Here is a 24,460-nt window from a genome sequence, read left to right on the forward strand (position 1 = left end):
AGACCTAAATAGATATTTCTCTAAAGAACAAACAACCCAATCCAAAAATGGACAGAAGACCTAAATAGACATTTCTCCAAAGAAGATATACAGATTGGCAACAAACACATGAAAAGATGCTCAACATCACTAATCATTAGAGAAATGCAAATCAAAACTACAGTGAGGGGGTTTTCCCTGGTGGCGCAGTGGTTGAGAGTCCGCTTGCCGATTCAGGGGACACGGGTTTGTGCCCTGGTCCGGGAAGATCCCACATGCCGCGGAGCGGCTGGGCCCGTGAGCCATAGCCGCTGAGCCTGCACGTCCAGAGCCTGTGCTCTGCAACGGGAGGCCACAAAAGTGAGAGGCCCACGTACCGCAAAAAAAAAAAAAAAGAACTACAGTGAGGTATCACCTCACACCAGTCAGAATGGCCATCATCAAAAAATCTACAAACAGGGCTTCCCTGGTGGCGCGGTGGTTGGGAGTCCGCCTGCCGATGCAGGGGACACGGGTTCGTGCCCCAGTCCGGGAGGATCCCACATGCTGCGGAGTGGCTAGGCCCGTGAGCCATGGCCGCTAGGCCTGCGCGTCCGGAGCCTGTGCTCTGCAACAGGAAAGGCCACGGCAGTGAGAGGCCCGCGTACCGCAAAAAAAAAAAAAGTCTACAAACAATAAGTGCTGGAGAGGGTGCGGAGAAAAGGTAACCCTCTTGCACTGTTGGTGGGAATGTAAATTGATATAGCCACTATGGGGCCACTATGGAGAACAGTGTGGAGGTTCCTTAAACTACTAAAAGTAGAACTACCATATGACCCAGCAATGGATCATACACCCTGAGAAAACCATAATTCAAAAAGAGTCATGTACCACAATGTTCACTGCAGCACTATTTACAATAGCCAGGACCTGGAAGTAACCTAAGTGTCCATCAACAGATGAATGGACAAAGAAGATGGGGCATATATATACAATGGAATATTACTCAGCCATAAAAAGAGACGAAACTGAGTTATTTGTAGTGAGGTGGATGGACCTAGAGTCTGTCATACAGAATGAAGTAAGTCAGAAAGAGAAAAACAAATACCGTATGCTAACACATATATATGGAATGTAAAATAATAATAATAATAATGGTTCTGATGAACCTATGGGCAGGACAGGAATAAAGACATGGACATAGGGAATGGACTTGAGGACACGGAGAGGGGGAAGCTTAAGTTGGGACGAAGTGAGAGTAGCACTGACATATATACACTACCAAATGTAAAATAGATAGCTAGTGGGAAGTAGCTGCATAGCACAGGGAGATCAGCTCGGTGCTTTGCGACCACCTAGAATGGTGGGATAAGGAGGGTGGGAGGGAGATGCAAGAGGGAGGGGATATAGGGATATACTTATGTATATAGCTGATTCACTTCGTTATACGGCAGAAACTAACACAACACTGTAAAGCTGTTATACTCCAATAAAGACGTTAAAAAATAAATAAGGTTTTAAAAGTTAAAAAAAAAGGACACTCAGGCTGAGGGAACAGCATGTACTAAATCAAAGAGATAAGAAAGCGCTTAGAGAAGTGCAATGTACAAATCGGGAATGGAGGTGGTGATAATGACAGGGGGAAAAACTATACAAGTAGTTAGGGGCCAGGTCACAGGTACCTTGCATGTTATGCTAAGCTTGAACTTTATCCTGTAGTTAATGGAGAGTCACTGAAAGGCTTTAGGCTATTGTAAAAAAAATCCATGCTATAAGTACCAAAGCACTGAACTAAGGCTATAGAAATGGAAAGGCAAGGTTAGATTCAATTGATGGTGAGAAAGTGAAACTGATAGAACTTGGTGACTGGATAGATGTAGGAGGCAGAAGAAAAGGAAAAATCAAGGGTGCCTTCTATGTTTCCGGATTGGGAAACTAAGTTGATTATGGAGCCTCAACCAAGTAGAGAATAAGATAAGAAAAGCAAATTTGGGAGTGAAAGATGAGTTGTGTGTATGCTGAATTTGAAGTACCCATGTAACATTGAAATGCAACAGTCTAGTAGGCAAATAAGCTTGGAAAAAGGGCTTAAGATACATACACACAGGCACAGACACAAAGATATGAGAAAGAAAAGAGAGGAAAAAAGAGAGTGAGAGGATGAGAATACAGGTGGTAGCTAAAATTGTGAGGGTAGATGTGACTACATAAGAAAGGAATCTAAACTAAAAAGAGAACCAAGGTCAGAATACTGGGAAACACCAACATAAAAGGTGAATTTAGGGGACAGGAATGTCAGAGGTGGAGTTGTATCAAATGAGGTAGAGATTAGGTAAGACAGGGATTTCAGTATCCAATGGATTTGGCAATTTGAAGACTGGTGGTAACCCTCACCAAAGAAATTCCAATAAAATGGAGACTCAAAGATAGTAATGAGTTATAGCAGCGAAAGATATAAAGAGGAGGAAGAAAGAAGTGGAAATAGCTAAGACTCTCAAGAATCTCCGCTGAGAAGGGAATGCCTTCACTTCCTGCATCAGAACCACTTTATCTAAAACTAATATCCCTGTGCTTTATATCCATTCTCTTCCTGATTAGAAATTTCATTCTATTTATTCCTATTTTTTTCTATTACCTTTGGCTTCATTCTCTACTTGTTTCTTCTCATCAGACGTTGAACATGCTCAAGTTTTCCCACCTTAAAACAGCGCTTCCTGTCCCTCACACCCTCTGGCTCTCACCCACCTCATAACTAAAGTTCTTGAAAAAGTTCTCTTCTCATGACTTCTCTTCTAACTCCCACTCATTCCTCAACCTTCCTCTCTCTCTTCTGTCCCTACACTTCACTGAAGCTGCTCTTTGCCAAAGTCGTCAATGATCTCCTTATTGTGAAATCAAATGGATGCTTTTCAGGCCTGCATCTTACCTGACCACTTAGTGCCATTTGACATTATTGAGCATGTTCTCCCCCTTGAAATGCTCTTTCCTGTTAGCTTCCTTTCTGTCACACTCTTCCTAGTTCTCTCCATCTATCTTTCTGGCAGTAGAACTAGACTTCTTGGTGTGCACTGCTAGTTGGGTCACCTTGGACAAGTTACTTAACTTTCTCCTTGCTTCAGTTTTCTCATCTGTAAAATGAGGATAACCACAGTATCTACCTACTTCATAAAGTTACTGTGAAGATTCAATGTTTAGTACTTAGAACAGTGCCTGGGATAAAGTATGTACTTATTAAATGCTAACTACTGATATTATCAAATACTCTATGGCTGTCATACCTCTTATCTTCTTTGGGGTTTCTTTTTCCTCTGCCTTTTCCTAAACACAGTGTTTCCTCACGGTTCTATGCAGATTCTTACCTTACTTTACACTCTCAGCCCTGGGTGATCTCATTCAATAACGGCAGAGGGTCTGTATGGTCCACAGACCCCAGAGCATCCCTGAGATACTCTCTGGGGGCTCATAAAGTCAAAACTATTTTCGTAATGATATTAAGACATTTGCCTTTGTTATGGTGTTGATATTTACAATGATGATGCAAAAAAAGCAACGGTGGGTAAACTTATGGAAGCTGAGCACAAATCAGGGCAGCGGCACCAAACTGCAGTAGTAGTTATTGTATTCTTTCTTGCTATAGCCTCTTACTTAACAACAACAACAAAGCCAGTTTCACTAAAGAATGTTCTTGATGAAGCAATACAAATGATTAATTTTATTAAATGCCAACCCTTGAGTACATTTCTAAAAAGTATTCTGTGATAAAATGGGCAGTACACATAAAGTACTTTTATTGCATACCAAAGGATACGGTGGTCTCAAAGAAATGCACTTGTTTGACTGATTGAGTTGTATGCTAAACTAAAATCACTTTTTACAAAGAACACCATTTTTACCCCAAAGAATGACTGACAGACAAACTACGGTTATTCAGGAACTGGGTATTTCAGAGACATTTTCTTAAAAATGAATGAAATAAGCCTGTCACTTCAAAAAAACAATCTTGCCATTGATAAAATTCAAGCTTTCAAGTGAAAATTAGAAGTTTAGAGACCATATATCTGCCTTTAAGCTTGACAACGTCCCAATACTTCAAGGTTTTTCTGATGAGATTGTTACAGTGAGATTACTATGATTTTTTAATACTGTATAATGAAATGTATTGACATTTAGGATATCTGTATAACTTAGTGAACCAGTATTTTTCAAGTGACCAATACATGATGTCCATTCAAAGTGTAAGACACCAGTGGATTTTAACATGAATGGAAAGCTCATTGATATGGTTTCAGATTCTAACCAACCTTTAAGAAACTACTCCTTGTGTTTTGGTATAGTAGCAAAGATAAAATACTTCCCCCTTCCAATAACATATCTGTGTAAAGCCATCTTTTATTTATATACTTCAACCAAAACAACATATCAGAAGGGATTGAATGTAGAAGCCTGCGAGGAGAATCCAGCTATCTTCTACTAAGATATTAAAGAGATATGCAAAAATATAAAATCAATGTTTTTCTCTAAATATTTTTTTGTTTAGAAAATTATCTTTCAAAAATATGTTATTTATGTTAACATGTAATAGGCTTTTTTTTTTTTTTTAATTTATTTTCGGCTACTTGGGTCTTTGTTGCTGCGCACGGGCTTTCTCCAGTTGCAGCGAGTGGCGGCTACTCTTCCTTGCGGTGCGCGGGCTTCTCATTGCGGTGGTTTTTCTTGTTGCGGAGCACCGGCTCTAGGCACGTGGGCTTCAGTAGTTGTGGCGCACGGGCTTAGTTGCTCCGCAGCATGTGGGATCTTCCTGGACCAGGGATCAAACCCGTGTCTCCTGCATTGGCAGGCAGATTCTTAACCACTGCGCCACCAAGGAAGTCCTATTTTTGTTATTTTTAATGAAATAATAAATATATTTCTTAAATGTCTCGATTTCAATTTCAAATATGAAAAAATTGAGAGGTATATGTAACCTACATCTACGAAAACTCCTTGGGATCCTCAATAATTTTTAAGAGTAAAAAAAAGAAAAATGCTGAGAACAAAAGATTTAAGAATTACTAAGTTATACTATTTATTCACTTATGTGCTGTTGATTCCCAACCATATATTATTTTGTATATTCCCTATACATATGCATGCACATCAGTGTATTTTTTCTGAGTAAATTCTTAAGAGGACAGAATTTGCTATGTACAAGCAAATGTGTTATACACATTTGTTGTACACATATGTGCCTGTTGTGTACGAGGCACTACACTTCTCAAGGACACCTATACCACCAAATCCAACATTTCTTGCATGGTCGGTGTGCAAGTAATCTTTGCAGGTTTTTTTAAGGACTATTTTTTTTTTAATTGGCCAATTTGCTCTTAAAACAAAGCAGAAACAAACTAAAAAGAAGAGAACCTTTATGCTATCCTAAGCCATGACAAGGCATACACTGTGGATTTATACCAGACTATTCTTCACTCCTTCTCCCATTTCCATCAAAGTTATCTTCACTTAGACCTATAAGAGGGCCTTAAAGAATTAAGATGACTAATAACTGTGCAATCTGATGAACCTACTTGGTACTGTGATGAGAAAGAAGGATCAGCATTCTGCTTACACCTTACCTTATTATGAGAGAAGTAAGTCGTGAGATAATAAGAATTACTTAGAGTATATAAGTATATTAAAATGCTTCACAGACACAAACTAATTTAAGACTAACTTGTAGTTTTATTATACAGTAGCTAATGAATACTTTACTTGCTATAGAGCAGCAAGTAGCAGCAGTTCTCCAAGTATGGCTGGAGAACAGCTGGAGGTCCCTAAGATTCTTGTTGTTAAAGAACTCCTCTAACTACCTACACACATTTCTTTCATTAAACATATTTATTTTTTAAATGGGTGAGTAATTATACTACTTAATGCATTTGCTTAAAGTAGGAACATAAATGCATGCATGTTGAATAAGAGGTGGATTAGAGAAAAAGGTTAACAAAAAGCTCTTTCTTAAGAAGTTTTTACCATCCTTCATAATTCAAGAAACAAGTGTTTGTTAGTGGGACATTAAGCCTGTATTTCAGTTAATAACTGTTAAAAAGAACCGAATCCACCTCTTCCAAATTCCCATGACTTAACCTTGTGCATGCATTCATTACACTCTATTTTAACCACTGGTTTTCTTGCTCTCTTCCTGCAGGTAGACACCATGACTTACTTTTTTACCCTTGGCACTCAGTTTGATATCTGGCATATACTAAGCTCCCAATAAATAATTGTTGAAAAATGAACAGATGAACAAATGGGTAAAAACTTAATTCTCAACTAAAAGGTAAAGCGTTTCAAGGAAATGTGGCCACCTGTCCTCCTGGGTCATCAGATAACCTACCAGCTACATGTAGGAGGTCAATGATTTCCGGAGAATCAGTAGAAATTCAAGTTAACTAACTTCAGTCTATAACTGGAGATTTCCCCAAGAAGTATTAAAACACAACCACAACAATCTGATTTAGTTTGAGACCCTTTGTGCCTATAATTGAGACTTCTTACAAATGCTGACACTACCCCAGAACTAAGGACTACAAGATATATACCCTTTTTTAAGAAACTCCATAGTTTTGAGAAGAATACAATAGTTTGATTATTCTCATTGCCTTATCAGGGCTGTGTAGCACCTCATGTACAATGAACTACCTGACAAACTTGTTTACACATCATTAACTACTCCACTGAGGAAATATATGCAGAAGAAAAAAACTCCAGAGCAATACTTGGCTAGAGGGCACTGTTAATCGACAGTTACTCAAAATAGACTATAACTAGTCATTTAAATCATTCAGAAAATGATTTACATTTTAAAAATCCCATTATTACTATAATTTTTTAGAAAGCCCCACTGTTTAAAACCTGGTCCAATATACTCAGAACTAATCACCTTCTGGTGCTTAAAAACAAGATCAGGGACTTCACTGGTGGTCCAGTGGTAAAGAATCCGCCTTCCAATGCAGGGAACGCGGGTTCGATCCTGGTCGGGGAACTAAGATCCCACATGCTACGGGGCAACTAAGCCAGCGCGCCACAACTACTGAGCCTGCGTGCTTCAACTAGAGAGCCGGCATGCCACAAACTACAGAGCCCATGTGCTCTGGAGCCTGCGCACCACAATGAGAGAGAGAAAACCCACACACTACAACTAGAGAGAAGCCCGTGCACCGCAACGAAAGATCCCGCAGGCCGCAACTAAGACTGATGCAGCCAAAAATAAATAAATAAATAAATATTTTCTAAAAACACAAATAAAAAATAAATCAAATGTGAATCTACGGGCTTCCCTGGTGGCGCAGTGGTTGAGAGTCTGCCTGCTAATGCAGGGGACACGGGTTCGAGCCCTGGTCTGGGAGGATCCCACATGCCGCGGAGCAACTAGGCCCATGAGCCACAACTACTTAGCCTGCACATCTGGAGCCTGTGCTCCACAACAAAAGAGGCCGCAATAGTGAGAGGCCCACGCACCGCGATGAAGAGTGGCCCCCGCTTGCCACAACTAGAGAAAGCCCTCACACAGAAAGGAAGACACAACACAGCAAAAATAAATAAATAGTTAAAAAAAAATGTGAATCTACATTAAAATTCTCTTCTTGGTTATTAATACTTATTTGAATCACTATCATCAGCACTGCTCAATAGAAATAATGTGAGCCACATATGTAATTTTAAATTTTCTGATAGGCACTTTAAAAAAAGTAAAAAAGAAACAGGTGAAATTAATTTTGATAATATACTTTGTTTAACCCGATATATCCAAAATATTATCATGTCAATATGTAATCAATGTTAAAAATTGAGATAGTTTACATTTTTTCCCCCTGCATTAAGTCTTGAAAATCGGGTGTGTATTTTACACTTAGAACACATCTCAGTGCTGACCAGTCACAGTTGAAATCCCCAAAAGCTAGTAGCTACTGTGCTAGCTAGTGGCTCCTATACTGGAAACCACAGTACTAGATAATTCAGAGAGAATTCTTCATATCTAGGAAAACTGCCTTTGCATCTAGGAAAATGAGTTTCAGATTTTTTTTTTAGTTAGAAGTGACTATGGTTAACTCCTTTTGCAGCAACACCTCAATTAACTTCCCCAAAGATAAAGTAGGAGTGGATTCAACCACAAAGAGCCCAAAACTCAGTGAATTCTTTAGAAAGCAGCTTTATCTGCCTAAAACTACCTCTGGTGAGGAAGCCAAAACAGGTACATCTCCCCCTCCCCACTCTATAAGGAAGGTACAGAGTTCACTTGATGCCTCCTCTTCTCCCCATTAATTTCTTCTTTACCCAGCTAGGAGACCCTAGTTTTCTGAATCAGGAAGGGGCTAAAGCAAAAATACCTGACATGTTTCTTTTCTGTGACAAATATATTGTCTCCAGGGGTAAGCCAGGAACCTGACCTCAGTCACAACAGTATTCAGGGTTGTCTGCAGAGCATCAACACCCACTGCACAGAAAGGGCTAGGGAAATTTTTCCAGGAGAGAGGAGGGACACATAAGGCTTCTGATCATCTGGAGCTTATTAAGAGGTGGGTTCTTAGATAAGGGCAGAGCCATGTGACCATCTTTTTCAATCTCACTCTGCTGGATCTGCAAACCTGACTTAATTCTGTGATTTACAATTCAGTAAGGCCCAACAGAATACCTTTAGGGATGTAGTGGAATGGGCAATCTCCCTTACAACCTAGTCAGCAGCTATGTCCATTCCTCTCAACACCTCTCTCCAGTCTGGAGGACCTACTAATACTGGGTCACAATGTTGTGACATGACATGGACCTAGAAGGAAGGCAGCAGGTCTGTCAGGAAGAGGAAAAAGGTTCTTCTTCCTCCACTTGGCAGAAGTGGGGAAGAACAGGAAATAAAAAAAGAAAAAAAAGGCAGCAAGCAGCAGAGTTAGCAAGGTTTACAAGAGGAAGATGAAATGAGTGGTTAAGAAATGTGCACAAAAAAGTGAGTCACTGCTCTTGTTTCTAGTTATAAGATAGGCCAGTAAGTGAGTCTGTTAGTCCCCTGTGCCAGAGAATGGTATCGAGAAAGTTCCTTAGACATGCCAGTGAGGTTGCCTTGGAAGTAACAGGAGAGAAGAGGGGACTGGAATAATGAATGAGCAGTAAGGAGAGCTCTAATCTATCTCGTGTATAATTCACCAAACAATTTTCTCCTGGCAACATAAAGCTCCTATTGCAATACCATATTCAAAATAAATGAGCCTATGTAGCTCTGATGATATCAATATTAAGTCTCAAGCTTATACTTGATCCCAAGGAATAAGTGCTCAGGGACTAGATATTAAATTTCAAACAATTTTATCTTTAAGATCCAATTTAAGTAAGACACGGCACACCTAGCTTGGACTATTCATTCTCTCAGGTCTCAATCATCAATGTAATATTAAAAGAAGTTTTAAAGAACAGGTGGAAGAGTTTCTTATCTCTCTTTTGATAGGGTATAGGGTAGCATGAGTGTGTGCATGGGGGGTGGGGAAAAAGAAAACTGCAGAAAGGTGCACAACATGCAAATATTGTGTGGTGAAATTTAACAGAAACAAAGGAATTATAGTTTTGTCTCTCTCAGTCTAGCCAAACATCTATTTCATGTTGAAGATCTAGATTCCAGTTACTCCTCTGGGCATCTGAGTAGATGAGGGTGGACCCTTCTCAAACATTCAATCAGAATTTACTGACCACATGCCACATCGAAGGTATTTTGCAAGGTGCAGGCCACCAGAATGCAACCACTTAGCAGAGGCCCACAAAGGAAAAACCTCTATTCTTGGGTAGGTAATAATCTCCTATCTGCAGTTCTTTAGCGAAATAGCTAGATACATTAATATATGGTCAGGTGGCTTTTCAAATCGTCCCTATCAGATGAGGCTACAGCTCTCCAGGGAATGTGGGAACTTAAAGAATAAAATGGGGACTTCCCTCGTGGCACAGTGGTTAAGAATCCGCCTGCCAATGCAGGGGACACGGGTTTGAGCCCCGGCCCAGGAAGCTCCCACATGCCGCGGAGCAACTAAGCCCGTGCACCGCAACTACTGAGCCTGCACTCTAGAGCCCTCGAGTCACAATTACTGAGCCCACGTGCCACAACTACCGAAGCCCGCACGCCTAGAGCCCGTGCTCCGCAACGAGAAGCCACCGCATTGAGAAGTCCGTGCACCCCAACCAAGAGTAGCCCCCGCTCGCCGCAACTAGAGGAAGCCTGCACGCAACAAGGAAGACCGAACGCAGCCATAAATAAATAAAAATATAAAATATTAATAATAAAATAAACAAATGCTTGGTGTGGTTGATAAGAAAGAGAAAGTAAGGATAAACTGTAAACTCTATATTTTTTCTTTAGGATATTCTTAAAACAACACAGAGATAATTTATCAAAGGGTATAGTGTAAGACATTAATATATGCAGAACAATTTGAAGCAAAAAATGCAAATTTCAGGTCAAACACATTATATTAAATAACCAAGAATAAGATGTACATGGATTTCTTCTCCAAATCCTAGAATAGTAGCAACGGCAGGTTAAATCTTAACTCTTGAAAGGGGGTTTTAAGGAATATGAAAAGTGGCCACACCATACAGTGGAAAGAGAATGGGGCTGGGGAAAACACTCTGGATCTTGGTTCTACCTCCTCCCCCAGGTGAGTGTGCAGCCTCTGAAAAGCTGCAAAATGTTTCTAAGCCTTAGTTTACTATTTATATAAATGGAGGTTGGAGTTCTAGCTCTTACAGTTCATGATTATTATATGAATCACTTTTTAGAAACTAAGTAGTTAGGATTTGAGAAAGGAGAAAATGTAGGAAAGAGAATAAATGAACCAATATTTCTGATGTCTTTTTCTATACTCTAAAAGTGACTTCTATTACCTTTATGGAAGTCCAGCACAGTAAGAGAAGAACTGGTAATCCAGCTGTAATTTCTATTGCTAACTAAAGTCGTAGGTCTTAAAGAGAAACAAAGTAGCAAGACTGCTTCTAGGCTTAAACTTTCCTAAGGTCAAACATGACATGAACAAGGTACATGTCCTTACTAGCCAAGGAATACCATGCTAGAATGCTTTCACATCAGTATTCCCATCCATCCCTTCTCCCCTGACACTGGAGCACCACAGAAACATTCAGATAGAATTCCCACAGGTAAAAAGGATCCTTTCCAGTGGCTGTGCCAGGGGATATGTCCGTCTTCACAGTCACCTGGGAGTACTCCTGGGAAATATGAAGATATATGCAAGCTTATATAAAATGAGTGTTTAGAAGCAACAAGCTAGTTCCTCTTACCACTAACTTGGGGAAATTTCCATATTAGTATATATTTATATGAAAAGCAGAGAATCTTTTCCTAAGACAATGAACTTTTTTTCTCTCTCCTGAATTGTGTATTTTCCTTTTCAGTCATTATACTGTCTTTCTCTATGTTTTTTTTGCTCTCATATACAGATGCGAAGGTGGAGAGTACCTGGACCTAGGTTACTCCTAAGAGGGACAAGCGGTTTGTGCCTCCACCCCAGGAATACTTAATACAACGACTATACTTAAACTTCTGGCACAGCACTTTGACGACAATACATAAACACTGTTAAATAATGGATGAATGGTGGGAAACATATATATTTTGAAAGATTTTTGTGTCAGAAATAGTAGGCAAATCAAAGAAGTAATCCAAAACAGATAATATTAGATTTTCAGACAGTAACAAAGTAGTCTATCTGCAATATAGTCCCATCCTCGAAAGGGCATTCCTGCTCTATAGGCCAAAGGAACAAAAGATGTCAAAGTGCCATCCTCGTTACCTGAGACCTATGCAGAAAGAAGTCACCTTTCCCGGGCTGTGAGTAGACTCGATCAAGATCACTCACAGCTATAAGTCCACATTGTAACATCACCACAGCAAGTCCTCAATGGATATCTTTATCTTCGACAGCAGACAGGAGCCGCTCACTCAATGAAAAGTGAAAACACTTTTTGTCAAGAACACATGGTCACTTAGAAGCTGGCTCAATACAGCTGTTGTCTCAATACAGCTGTTGTCTCATACTCCCTAAGGCTCTCCATCCTTTCAACATGACCACTCCTCCTTCCATTTCAGGCCTCCAAGGCCTGTTCTGCAACTAATTTGACACCTTTCCATACTCTGGAAGCCTCAGGCTCCACCACACCCTATCCCTACCAGATTTCTACTCTCTTACGGGCTCTGGCAGAATTTTATTGAAACACACACACGCGCGCGCGCGCGCGTCCATGCGGTGTGACGAACCAAGGCTTAGGGCCTAACTAATCCTGTGCCCCTCAACTATCTGGAACTAAAGTGCCCTCACAAATCTTATCTTCCCATGAACCCATTTCTTCGGCTTGGAACGTCTGGCTCTTGAGCCGACCCTTCAGTTTCCATGATCCCAACTAGTCCTGGTTCTGGCAGCCCTTTCTTGTTTCCCGCCTCGGGTTCTCGGTCGCAGCTCGCAGTTTCTTGGTCTGCAGAATCCTTGGAGGTTGGGGAGAGGCCCATGAGACACCCACCCCGGGCTCTCAAATTGAATGGGTCCAGTGTCCCCTTCGACTCTCACTCTTTCAATGTCCAAGCCCCAAACTCGCTGTCTTTACCTAAGCTCCACGACCACCTAGGCCACCCTCGGAGCATCCCGCGCGCGGCCCAGGGCTCTCACAGCCTCCTGCTTCCGGGCTTTCCCTGCAGCTCGTCTTCCGGTCCTCGACCTCCGCCTCTCCCCCCGGGCCGGTTTCACCAGCCCGCGCCCACAGCCCTTCGCGCCGCTCGCCCGCGGGCTCTCACCGCTCGAAGAGCAGCCTCACGGAGAACACGCCCGCCGCCAGCGGGAACACCGAGAGGATGTGCCGGGCCCGCGGGTAGCCGTAGCCGTCGCCTGGCCCCTCGAGGTCGGCCCAGCTCACGTTCTGGGGCAGCCAGAAGCGCTCGCTCCACAGCCAGCCCCACAGCAGGCCCAGGGCTCCCGCCACCGCTGTCGCCATCTTACGCCCACCCCGCGGCCACCGCCGCCACAGCTTCAGCTGCCGCCACGGCCAACAGAACCCGCGGGGAGGCGGCCCCGGGGCGGGGCCGGACCGGCGGCCGCCCCCTTCCGGCCCCTTCTTGTCCCCGTCACGTCTCAGTCCGCCTTCTCTGAGGGGCCCAGCTTCTTCACCGCCCATCCCGCCTCCCCGCCCACCTCCCTCACCGCAGCCTCCCCGGCCGCCTCTCCTCGGGACTCCGCCTCCCGATCCCGGCCACGCCCCTCCTTTTCCCGCCCCGCCTCCACCCAGCCCTGGTCCCGCCCCGCACAAGCACTCAACGCTCGTGCCGCCCCTTTTTGCTACCGGTTTCGGCGAAGATTTTCCTACTCCCTCACTCTCCCGTCCAGCTACGGCTACACCCCTTATTTCAGGCATAGCTCCCTTATGGGGACATTCTTCTCAGTCCAGCCAGCTTAAGCTGTTCCTGCTCCCTGGAAGGCCATACCTCTCTCGCGCTCTCTCTCCCCCCTCCCTCACAGCCCCCATCTCTCACTAGGGTTTATCGCCATCTCAGCTGGTCCCGCCTACTAGCAGCGTTCTTTTTGCTCCCCACCCTTTTTCTCTCTTCGTGCCCCTCCGTGATCTCAACCCCCTGTCCTTGTATATCCCTCAAAATTGACTTTTAAAAATCCTTTTATTCTTCTCATGGGGAAAGGAAATGGAAGATATCCAAAGGAAAATATTAAAGGAAAAAGAAAAGTAGATGATGGCCAATGTTTAATGAGGTTTACTATATGCCAGGTACTGCCCCGAACATTTTACACACATTATTTAACTTCCTCATTCTGTGAAGTAGGTATTTACTATTTTATGGATGAGTTAACTGAGGTCCAGAGAGCAGCTTGCCCGAGGCTATATAAACAAGTGGTAGAGCTGAGCTTCTGAACTAGAAAGTCTTTAGATTCCAGAGCCCTGAGGCTTTATCCTATAAAACTCCTTAACTTTAGATGTCCGCATTGAACATTGAACTCTTTTGTGGATCTACATAAACAGGGAGGGGAGCCATAGACAAGAAACCTTCAAAACATTGAATTCTAAATTGTCCCTCAACCGCTGGAGAACGCTGAACCCTGGGTGCCAACCGTTCAAACCTGGCTACAAGGTTAATTACCACAGGCTACCTAGAATGATCCGAAAAAAGATTAAAGAACTAATCTTGTCCAAGGACAGAGTATCTTTATACTAGTAGGCATGCTTGCGGCAGAAGATAAAGAGTTTCAAAGGGAGAGAAAGAAGAGAAAAAAGGAGCCGCCTTAAGGAGTAGACTAGAAGGTCTGCTTGAGGTCAGTGGTTCTCAAACCTTAGTGTGCCACAGCTCAGACATTAGCTTCTCTCATCTCCCACATGGAGAGTTTGCTAAAAGTTTTCTGGGCTCCATCCAAAGAGATTCTGATTCAGGAGGTTCAGGGTAGGCCCATGGATGTGCATTTCTCATTTCTAACAAACTCAGAAGTCATGCCACTGCTGCTGGTCTGAGAACCACACTGCCTGAAGCCATTTTTGTCCAAACCCAGAAATAGCTTAATGGTAACTACCCTATATTCAAGATACGTTTTAAAAGAAGTAAACTCACAGGACCTCCCTGGTGGTCCAGTGGTTAAGACTCCATGCCCCCACTGCAGGGGGCATGGATTCGATCCCTGGTTGGGGAACTAAGATCCCACATGCCGTGTGGTGTGGCCAAAATAAATAAATAAAAGAAGTAAACTCTCTCTGATCCCATGGGAATTCAAAGCAGAGCCCCAAGGAACAAAGAACATGCTAACTTAGCATGCAGAGGCCAACACACAATGATCTTGGTCTCAAGATCTATTCCCAGAAAAACACATATGTACCATTTCTCAACCTCTTGATTGTTAGAAAACATATTGCTGACGAAATACGTAATGAAAGCAAATTTAATACAGGTTTCACTTTGGCCAGGAGTGATCTGACCAGCAAGCTGGTAAAAGAACTAAGTTGGCCCCTGTAGCAGTCATGGACAGAGTCTCCTTAACCATCTCAAGTCCCAAGCTGGCCCCTTTTCCTGCTTTACCAACAGAAAAATTCACATCATCCTATTGTCAACATTGACATAGTCCAACAAGTTGCCTTCATTTAGAGAGCTGAGAGAATAAATGATAAGCACTTTTTATTTGGCTGTAGGTTCTTTTGTTTTCTAAGAATGTTTAGTGTTATCTGGTCATTCTCTTGATAAGAATATCCTTTTATTATATTGATTATGGAGCTAATTCTTGTCTCTACGGTCTGTACCTATGTCTACCTTAGCCCTTGAAAGGCACAGAAAGGAGTTCTTCCAAGGGTAATCTCAGCCCCCAAGTACCTGATATACGGTGACATACTCAACTGATACCCATTAATGCCAGCCATAGGCACTCAGACTTTTTGTATAAGGTTAGTAGATATAGGGAGTACAATGTGGATGGGTAAGAGCAGCAAGCAGTGAGTCACAGAGTAAAGGTAGCTAAACTCAAGCCAAGATTGGATATTTTATAAATGTCAGCAGGAACTTCTGGATTAACTGTTCAGTGAACAGGGCTTTCTAAATGACTTCAGCCTGTGTTGGGGCCAAGAGCAGATAGTAGTACCCGGACAAGCACTTAGAAGACCAGGCAAGACGCTGGAACACACAGTGACCCTGGAAAATGTTAACAGATGACTCAAAAAGCATTTCTATCTCCAAGGAAATCTACACTCCCATTAAAAAAGGTACCTTAATTGGGGCAGTTGCCTCTGCAAGCAAGGAAAACAAACAACCAACTATGCCTCTGCCCAGGGTAGAAAACAAGTCCATTTTCAGCAGAGGCATTTGGAAATTCCATTTAGCATTTAGGTATACTTGTAAGGTAAATTATTAAATGCGGAGTACAATTAACAATAAAAAAAACACCACTGCATTTTGAATTGGTAAAACAAACAGCTCATTTTGAATGTACACAATAATTCTCTTGCCAAGTTGCTTTCAATTTTCAAGAAAAATGTTTTCTAGGCGGATGAAATCCTAAGATCAGCCCAACACCACCACCTAGTGGTGAGAAGTATACATTGCATGTCTCTTCACTTGATACCCATCAGATCCATCTGCCTTTTCTACCCAAACTGCTAAGGTAAAAGCAGGTCCTGAGAGACTGTAACAATGTAAAATAATAATGGAAAAGGAACATTGAAAAGTTCAAGTGTAAATTAAAAGCTTTATTGAATAAAAATGTTTCAGAGTAAGCAAGACTGTAAGAAAGCAGAATATTTTACATCTCTAAAAAATATCAGAGCTAAATCTCTAAAAATGCAGTATAAAGAAAAGCCTATACCTTAAAACACCTCTCTCCCCCAACATACAATTTGGAATATCAATTATGTACAACAACTGTACTCAAGTTTATATTGTTCCAAAACCTTAATACTAGAAAACCATCTCCCACAAAAGGCCTATAACTGGTTTAATTGCACCCTAGGAATACTGTCTGCCATAAAAATCAATACATTTCAGAGCTTATAAGTATTAAAAAACTAGTGTCCCAGAAAGGGGATATCAGAAGTAGAATATAGGGTTTGGGGATCTGAGCTCAAGTGGTTTAAGGCTTCTTTTTTTTTTTCTGTTATTCCTCCTTTAAACTCACCATTTTGCTCTAATATGCAACATGGCAAATACAAAAGATCTTATAAAAATATTGCAGCTTACAGTAAATTATGAGAAGCACAGATACCACCAGAGAAGAAAGCAATCACTTGGGGGTGTAGTCAAACGCATTGGCAAATACCATAGCTTATTTGGGACACAATGAATCTCTCCAAGCACTAAGGGTGCTCAAAAGGTGCTCCAAAAAGATGGTTATGCTATATCTCAATAATCCAGTTCAGGATGTTGTTTAGAAAGCAGGATGCAATAAATTCCCCATATATATCGGAGCAAGCAGTAAATTCCCCATATATATCAGAGTAAGAAAATTAACCTAAATTTTTTTTTAAAGACTAAATATTTGATCTCTTAACAGAGGAATACTAAACAATAAATTGGTATTCATGTAAAAATATACAAACTGTGCCCTTTATACTAAAGTGCATTCAGTCACAATGTTTAGGCCCCTAAATCCCTTCTGCATGTTTCCTAATTCCACAATTGAATTTTTAGTGTAACAATGTACTACTAATCATCTCTCCATTTTCATATTGTCTTTTGGGAGTACAATGGAAGCTGGACCATATCCGCTGGAATATTCCCCCCCACACACACACATACACACTCCCAACCCCCAAAAGACCTTAAAGCAGTTGTGTATATCATCATTGCTAAAAGAGAGGATTTAAGTAATGTTATCTAGCATTTAGAATTGGTTCACTTAAGCTGCACAGTATGGGATTTTTTTGAAGCAAGAACTCTTTTCCAAAGTTACTTCCACATAAATTACAGCTCATGCTAAGACAGCTGTTTTGTGCATCACTTTGATAAAGGGCAGTGGCTCACTAGCACTAACATAAATTTAAGGCCCAGCATCATTGCAATTTGTTATTCCTCATCTTCATCCTCATCATAGTACCGATTTCTCTTTATCTGTTCCTCCACAGAGAGCTCTTTGACTACTTCTCCCTCCCAGAATCCCACATCCTGGGATGTCTGATTCTGAGTAGTGAATTCTTTAGTGGAGGTGTTATCTGCAAAGCTAGACCAATTTTTAGAGTTGGGTTCTAGTGAAGACTGCTGTGTGAGAAGGTTTCTATCACTTTCATCTAAGTTTGCACCATTTTCTATAAGATTTTCACTCCCCATCTCAAAACTGTGAACTTCCTTACTTCTCCTTCCTGCCTCCTCTCCTTTAGATCCCTTGTTTGGCCAGGTTGTTTTTTCCACACTCTCATTCTTCTCGGAGGCGTTGGCATTTTCCGTTTGTTTCCTTTCTGCTGCTACACCTCCTCCGAACTCCTCACTCTGCTCTGACATGCTCCAGCCTTTCCTGATAGATGGGGACAAGGTTTTGGGGCTCTTGACTGAAGAGGTTCGAAATGAAGCTGCTACAGTGAAGGGGCGGCTTCTCTCCTTCAGTGAAGAAGTTCGTCTTAGCTTCTTCAGATCCAGATCTACATCCTCAGGAGCTTCAGGCTTGCTGATTTCATCCTCAGGAGGCCACTTAGGCTTCGATACTTTGATCCCTTCCTCCAAGACACTTCCTGAACTGCCAAGTTCAGTAGGGGGCGGCCAGGCAATCCTCAACTTCTTGGTTTCAGCTGGCTTGTCTTCTTTCTCCAGCGGGGATGAGGCCTTGGCTTCCATACTTGCAGTCAGCACACCAACCTTAGCAATGGGGGCATCTTCTACCCCTGGGCTCTGAGGGGTCTCCCCTGCATTTGGAAGCTGGGCTGGTCTCTCCAATGTTTCTTCGTTTTCATTTTTGCTCGCCCACAGATCCTTGTGTGGTCTGTGTCCAAAGCCTTCATCATAGTTGCCTTTAGATTTAAAGAGTTGATTGAAGTGAGGCTTGCAATAGATTCTCCCATGTAAAGAGGCATATGTTCCTAGACTGTTGTTTTTAAGAAAAAGAGCATAAAGTTAACAAATATGTATTCTCTTATTTACACCAGTAGGCTGAAACCTGGCAACTCCAGTATATTCAGAAGATGCTAAGTGAGAAAAATACCTTTAAAAGCACATCAGTCACTGAGGGTGTCCTTTTAAGCATATTTGTTTTATTATCCTTATAAAAAACATGCTCAATTCTAGGTCTGAACCTTCACAAGACATTCTTCCACCTGGTACATGCTCCCATTTTCAAGTGATTTCACTCCCCTCTGTCAAAACTGTTGAAAAAGTTACTTCTTCCAGGAAGTCTTCCCTAGGTAGTCCCACCTAGTTCTGATCATTCATATATTTCCTAAGTATTTCTAACCTATAACTACTTTTAATGATGTTCCTTTGTAAAAAGTTGCATCTTTTCCCTCCTAGTTTCCCATTTGTGTTATAATTTAAAAGCATGTTTTTACAGGAATGGGTATAATGCTCTCCCAACGCTTGGCACTGAGTAGACGTCAGTGATTAAATAAAGGAAAGCTATGGTTAATAGGAGAATGGTGAGCAGTAGCCAGAAGTCGGTCTACCCTAACAAGAGTGCTGGACAGGCCTTTAGGACATCTGGTGTCTCTCGCAGGGTTAACACATTTTAAAGGGGGGTATAAAAACAACAGCATGTCCACAGAAGAAATATAAAAATTCAAAAATTTAGAAAAATGTGCTCTGGAGAAAAAAATACAGTGGGCAGAAAAAGAACCACTGTGTGGAAGTTACAGAGGCACATTTTGGCTCAACAGAAGGGAAAGTTTTCAAGCTAGCGCTAACGCTGGAACTAGCTGTAGTTGGGTATTAACCCCCGCAGAAGCGCCACGCAGGTGGCAGGACATCTTTCAACAGTATGCTGGAAAGGGTGCTTGCTCTGGAAGGAAGGCTGGAGGAAATGACATCCTGGTTACTTCCTCCTCCAAGGTTCTACGGTTAAAATGAGTTAATACGGAATATTTCCCCAATTTGTCACATTTATATCCATACTTTGAGTAACTTGGAAGAAATGATACATAATTATTTTCTCAGAAAATAAAATGAAGCAATATACAGAAAAACATATGCCCTTCAGGATCTATTATTATTGCTATTTTTACCATTTATATAGTGTTTGGGATAATTTCAAGGGCTTCAACAAGTATCCTGTTGAGATTTCTTAACTGTATGATTCTATGATACCAAGGGAAAACATTCTACTAAATTAGGTCACAGGGGCAGTTACCTGCAACTTACATGATTTAAGCTTCGGTCCTAACATGTAAATTAACATGTGAGAGTACCAAGAAGTTCTAAACACCATTATAATTTGATATAAAATGCCTGTCATTAAATGGTACTTTTTACTTTCTTCAGAGGTCCTCAACAGCACACACTATTAGCACCACAGATTTTAGTACCAGTGTTCTAAAAACCAAAGACTCCCTCTGGAGGTCCAACCACACAGAGAGATGGCTTGTTTTGGTCTGGCTTACCTCAGTTTGTTGTTGCAATAGGAACAACGGAAGCAGCTGATGTGAAACACCTGCTTGTTGGCCAAGAGACGCTCCATTGAGTAGACTGTTTTCTGACATTCCACGCAGGTCTCTCTTGCAGGTGCCTGAAACTTCTAGGAAAAGCAAAGGACCACTTTAGCTAGCAAAGGCAGTGATGAGTTAGTACTCTGCTGAAGTGGGCCCTGGGATTTACTTTGTTATCTAAGGGCTCCCTTACCTGGTCTGTCAATTCTCAGAGGAACAGTAAGCCTACTGCAAATCTATCGGTTGACTCTCTAAAGCCAAGAGGCTCTCCTGAATTCCTTACCCAGATTGTCTGGCTGCCATAAGTGCAGCAGCCACTGAGGATGGGTGGAGCTAGGGCTGGACTGCAGAGAAAGGCTTAGACAAACCACCACACACACACACACACACACACACACAAGTACACACAAAATGATTCCACGCACAGGAAATGAGGAGAAAATGTCATCACATACAGAAGAAAGAAGTTTGATGGTTTGATCCAAGTGCCAAAGAAGAAGCAGAACAGACTTTTTAAAGACCAGATTCTGAAGGGGGTAACTTTCAAGGAGAGAAAGCATTTGGCTTTGGGAAGTAGGAAAAGACTTTTAAAATCTTTTTATTTATTTATTTTTACTGAAGTCGAGTTGATTTACCATGTTGTGCCCATCTCTGCTGTACAGCAAAGTGACTCAGTTATACAGAGACATTGTTTTAAATATTCATAAAAGACACTTTGATAAAGCATCTCTCAGTCCCCTCTGCATATAATCTTGACTTGCTCAATCCACTAGACATAGCAGTTTTAAATAAAGCAAAATTGACACATAAATGGAACATTTTAAAAGACACACAAACTATTTTATTAGGATTCCAGAAGAAAGCATAGCCCAATAAAGCTACAGGTTCTATAATCTTTTTAAAACACCAAATGGAGAATAAAACTAATGTACTGGGTAGAGGGGGTGAGTCACAACGGGGATTCATGAACTGTTTGTAAAGTGTGGAATATGGGCGGGGTGAGCACTGTTGCTGGTAAACTCAGTCCTAAACTACATAAAGTAGGTTGTATTAGCACTGATGAAAGCTAGAATTCCAAAACCATAAGTTTTTACATGATAAGAAATAGTTACATGGCCACTAGGGGTGGGGGTAAGAAGTCCCTAGGTGTGTGTGACTCTTGACTTGTCCCAAGAGAAACAGCTCAACCAGTACATGCAGAAGCAGCTTTAGTTAAGGTGGCCTGGAAGCTCTTTCGGGCACCTTGCCGGCCTCTGCCACCAAGACCGGTATGGTGATAAATAATACAATTTAGTCCCAAAGCCCAGGGCCTGAATGGTTAAGGTAAGCCTAAGATAAACCAGCTTATGGGTAAGACAGAATTTTGATTAAAAAATCCGAATAGACCCATAAAAAAAATTCAGACTGCTGGTTCACTTGCCACATGATTCACTAGGAAGTAAAGCAAAAATAGGAATGGTTTTCCAAGTAGATGTGGACAGAAGATGAGAGTAGAAAATGGAAGTAAAGGTTAATATCTATAAAAGGGAGTTTAATAAAATTAGTGCCCCCAAATAGCACCAAAGAATTTAAAAGTGAAGGAGGAGGGCTGAGTGTTAACAGCAGCCCCTCCATTCCTAGGGTTAGAGTAGAAGAGAAAAACTTAAAGAATCAAAGACCACAGCTACAACTTAAGTTTACCAGGCATAAGGGAGGAACTTAAATATGATCAAATGTATTGTACTGAATGCTGCTGGCAGATATTAGGGCGTTATTTGGAGCTCAGAATTGTTTTTTCTTTTTTTAAAATTTATTTTATTGAAGTATAGTTGATTTACAATGTTGTGTTGGTTTCTGGTGTACAGCAAAGTGATCCAGTTTTACATATATATAGTCTTTTTCATATTCTTTTCCATTATGGCTTATTACAGGATATTGAGCATAGTTCCCTGTGCTATACAGTAGGACCTCACTGTAGAATTGTTTTTTCTTTCTCTCTCTTGCTTTTTTTTTTTCCTTTGGCCGCACCTCATGGCTTGTGAGTTTGAACCCAGGCCCTCAGCAGTGAGAGTTTGGAATCCTAACCACTGGACTACCAAGGAATTCCGAAATTGTTTTTTTCTTATATGGATGGACACATCTAACAAGATAGGACCTAAGTGGAGATGTCCTTGCATAATTTAATTAGGTTTCTCTAAAAGGACTAGGTCCTTGTCTAGCAAGCAGGAAATCCATTAAAAGGCAGAATAAAATTTGGGTATAATAGTACAACTGGAGCCACTGGAGAGCAGCTGTACAAATCACAATTCAGACAATGTAAAAGTAATAGGACAAATGTATTTACTTATCAGATTGAAAATCTTTTTCAGTTGCAGGATGAATATTGTATTTGTAATACTTAGGAGAGTAAGTGCTCATTCTGGTCGCTAAAGACAGAGCAGGAGACAGAAATTTCCCATGGTAGAGGAGGAAATGGGTATTATTCTGCTAAAGGGGACTGGAAGCCTACAGAGCATGCCTCTGTTACACACACACACACACACACACACACACACACACACACACACACACACGCACACAGAGAACACACGGTAGGAGAAGGGTGCAGCCCAGTGAACAGAAAGGAAAACCTGAGAGAAAGCTGCAAGTTGAGCTCACATTAGGAGGAAAGTGGAGGCAGGAGCAGAAATTAGGTACCGGGAGCAGGAAGCAGAAGCTGGAAGAGACAAACAGGAACCTTCAATGAATACACAGCATTTGGTGTGCCCTGGAGGGCTTTTTTCTGCAGCTGAGCTGAAACTCAGTTACAGACTCATATCCAAGAATAAGACCACAGTTTCTTTCTTTTTCAAGTAACTGCTAATCATGGCAAAATCAGCCTCACTCACATCTACCTGAGGCTAGATCAGAGTACCAGCTCAGAAGAGAGAGCTTTTATAGCCTTCACCCAAGGAGTGTCTCATTAACAATTCTTTAGTGTCTTTCTACCTCCCACACCTGACACCCCCCACCCCGTGGCTCCCTCTTGAACGGAGCCTTCCACAACAAGTGAAAAGGCATTCCTCCCCTTAACATCAAATTAATGGACTGCTAGCTCAAATATCTGACTAACCACAAGCTTCTACCTCACCAGACCTACCAGATTCCCATTATTCCTCTTCCTTTTTTCCATACACCCTTTTCAAATTATTTAATGAAGGTTAATACGGCAGCTGCCCAAGGGCCCTTATAGCATCATAAAGACAAGAGGAGCCCAACATGGTAATATGCCAAGTCAGAGTGGTTGTGGCTGTGCATTCCCTTTATTTCCTCTGTCCTGGGCTCTCAGCCACTTTTCTGTAATCGCCCCCATGTCTATTCAGACAGCAGGAAGCACGGTCAGTGCCCAAACCTCTACCATTATGGTAGGCCTGGCCCACACCCTGTCCAGGCCGTCATGGCACGCCTGAACTTGCATAGCCACCTTTAAAACACTGCCAATGTTAGAAGGTCAGACATTTTTTATCTTTCCAATATATTTTTTCAGTTAGTAAGATGTTTTTTCATCTCCCCTCCCTCACCATTTTTCAAATGTAGAAACTAAGGTACCAGGATGTCAGATGCGTTACAGAAGTTTGCACAGTCAGTAAAAGAATTAAGATTAAAACTCAGAATTCCCGACTCACAACCCAATAGAGTATTTTCTCAATTGTCCTGGAATAAATTTCCATAACTAAAGGAGACGCTTTGGGGAAGGGAGCAGATGCTAACTAACCCAAATGAACATAATTTCACCACAGCATTTTGAACAAACGACAGTCTTCACTTTGTTTCAAATTAAAATATGCAGATAATATCTTCAGGATATTCAGGAATGAGAGCGATAATATATAAGTAATTGATGTCCCTAAACACTGTCATGCCTTTCCCATCTGAGGGATGTTACAGGCCTTCTGTAGATCAGCATCTACTTAAAGCTTTTTTACAATAAATTTTTATGACTTCATCTACATTCTTTCACTCTCTTGTCTCATATATATTTTTTAGTCTAATGAAGGCTCCAGTTGGGGTACACGTCTGTGTGTGGGAGGGGAGCAGGTAGCAGCTGGCCATAAATGGTGAAGCTAATTAGCCTTTAGACACAGTGAAATCAAAAGAAAAGTCTGTATTGATGTCAGGCCTCCATTCCTCAGATAGAACACTATAAAAAGCCTTTCATTTCCTCCTTACAATTTGTACAAAATATCTGGGTAATTAAATTGAAATTCTTCACCATATAGTAAATGGTTGGGCTGGCTCTGAACAGCCTTAACCCTTCCCCTAGCTTTCTGTGAAAGCATTTTGGAGATATTCACACCTTAAACAGATCGCTCTACATGTAGAGGAAAGGTTAGTGCTCTGAGAAAGCAGTAATGATGTAGGCAGTGAGAAA

The 24,460-nt window shown here is 41.5% G+C and overlaps 2 protein-coding genes across 8 annotated transcripts in view; both read right to left on the reverse strand.

Annotated features, from left to right (window-relative positions):
* The window catches only part of CERS5 (ceramide synthase 5), a 35,193-nt gene extending 22,108 nt beyond the window's left edge, over positions 1 to 13,085 (reverse strand). Inside the window, exons 1-3 of one of the 3 annotated variants that reach the window (XM_027106252.1) lie at positions 12,770 to 12,837; positions 11,775 to 11,922; positions 11,120 to 11,190 (exon numbers count right to left, since the gene is read on the reverse strand). In XM_027106252.1, coding sequence (XP_026962053.1) covers positions 11,120 to 11,190; positions 11,775 to 11,864 — 161 coding nt within the window. In that variant the 5' untranslated portion in view covers positions 11,865 to 11,922; positions 12,770 to 12,837. Of the gene's footprint in view, positions 1 to 11,119; positions 11,191 to 11,774; positions 11,923 to 12,769 lie in introns of all 3 variants that reach the window. The other 2 variants (XM_027106251.1, XM_027106253.1) reach the window with 2 other exon arrangements.
* A 3,094-nt stretch (positions 13,086 to 16,179) lies between these two features.
* Positions 16,180 to 24,460, reverse strand: part of LIMA1 (LIM domain and actin binding 1) — an 83,366-nt gene continuing 75,085 nt past the window's right edge. For all 5 annotated transcript variants that reach the window (XM_027106248.1, XM_027106245.1, XM_027106246.1 and 2 more), the window contains 2 exons: positions 20,026 to 20,159; positions 16,180 to 18,521 (listed from right to left, as the gene is read on the reverse strand). In XM_027106248.1, coding sequence (XP_026962049.1) covers positions 17,513 to 18,521; positions 20,026 to 20,159 — 1,143 coding nt within the window. In that variant the 3' untranslated portion in view covers positions 16,180 to 17,512. The remainder of the gene's footprint in view (positions 18,522 to 20,025; positions 20,160 to 24,460) is intronic.

Source organism: Aethalodelphis obliquidens, unplaced genomic scaffold (genome assembly GCF_003676395.1).
Source record: "Aethalodelphis obliquidens isolate GAN/ISIS:26980383/991018 unplaced genomic scaffold, ASM367639v1 scaffold8, whole genome shotgun sequence".
Taxonomy (NCBI): Eukaryota; Metazoa; Chordata; class Mammalia; order Artiodactyla; family Delphinidae; genus Aethalodelphis; species Aethalodelphis obliquidens.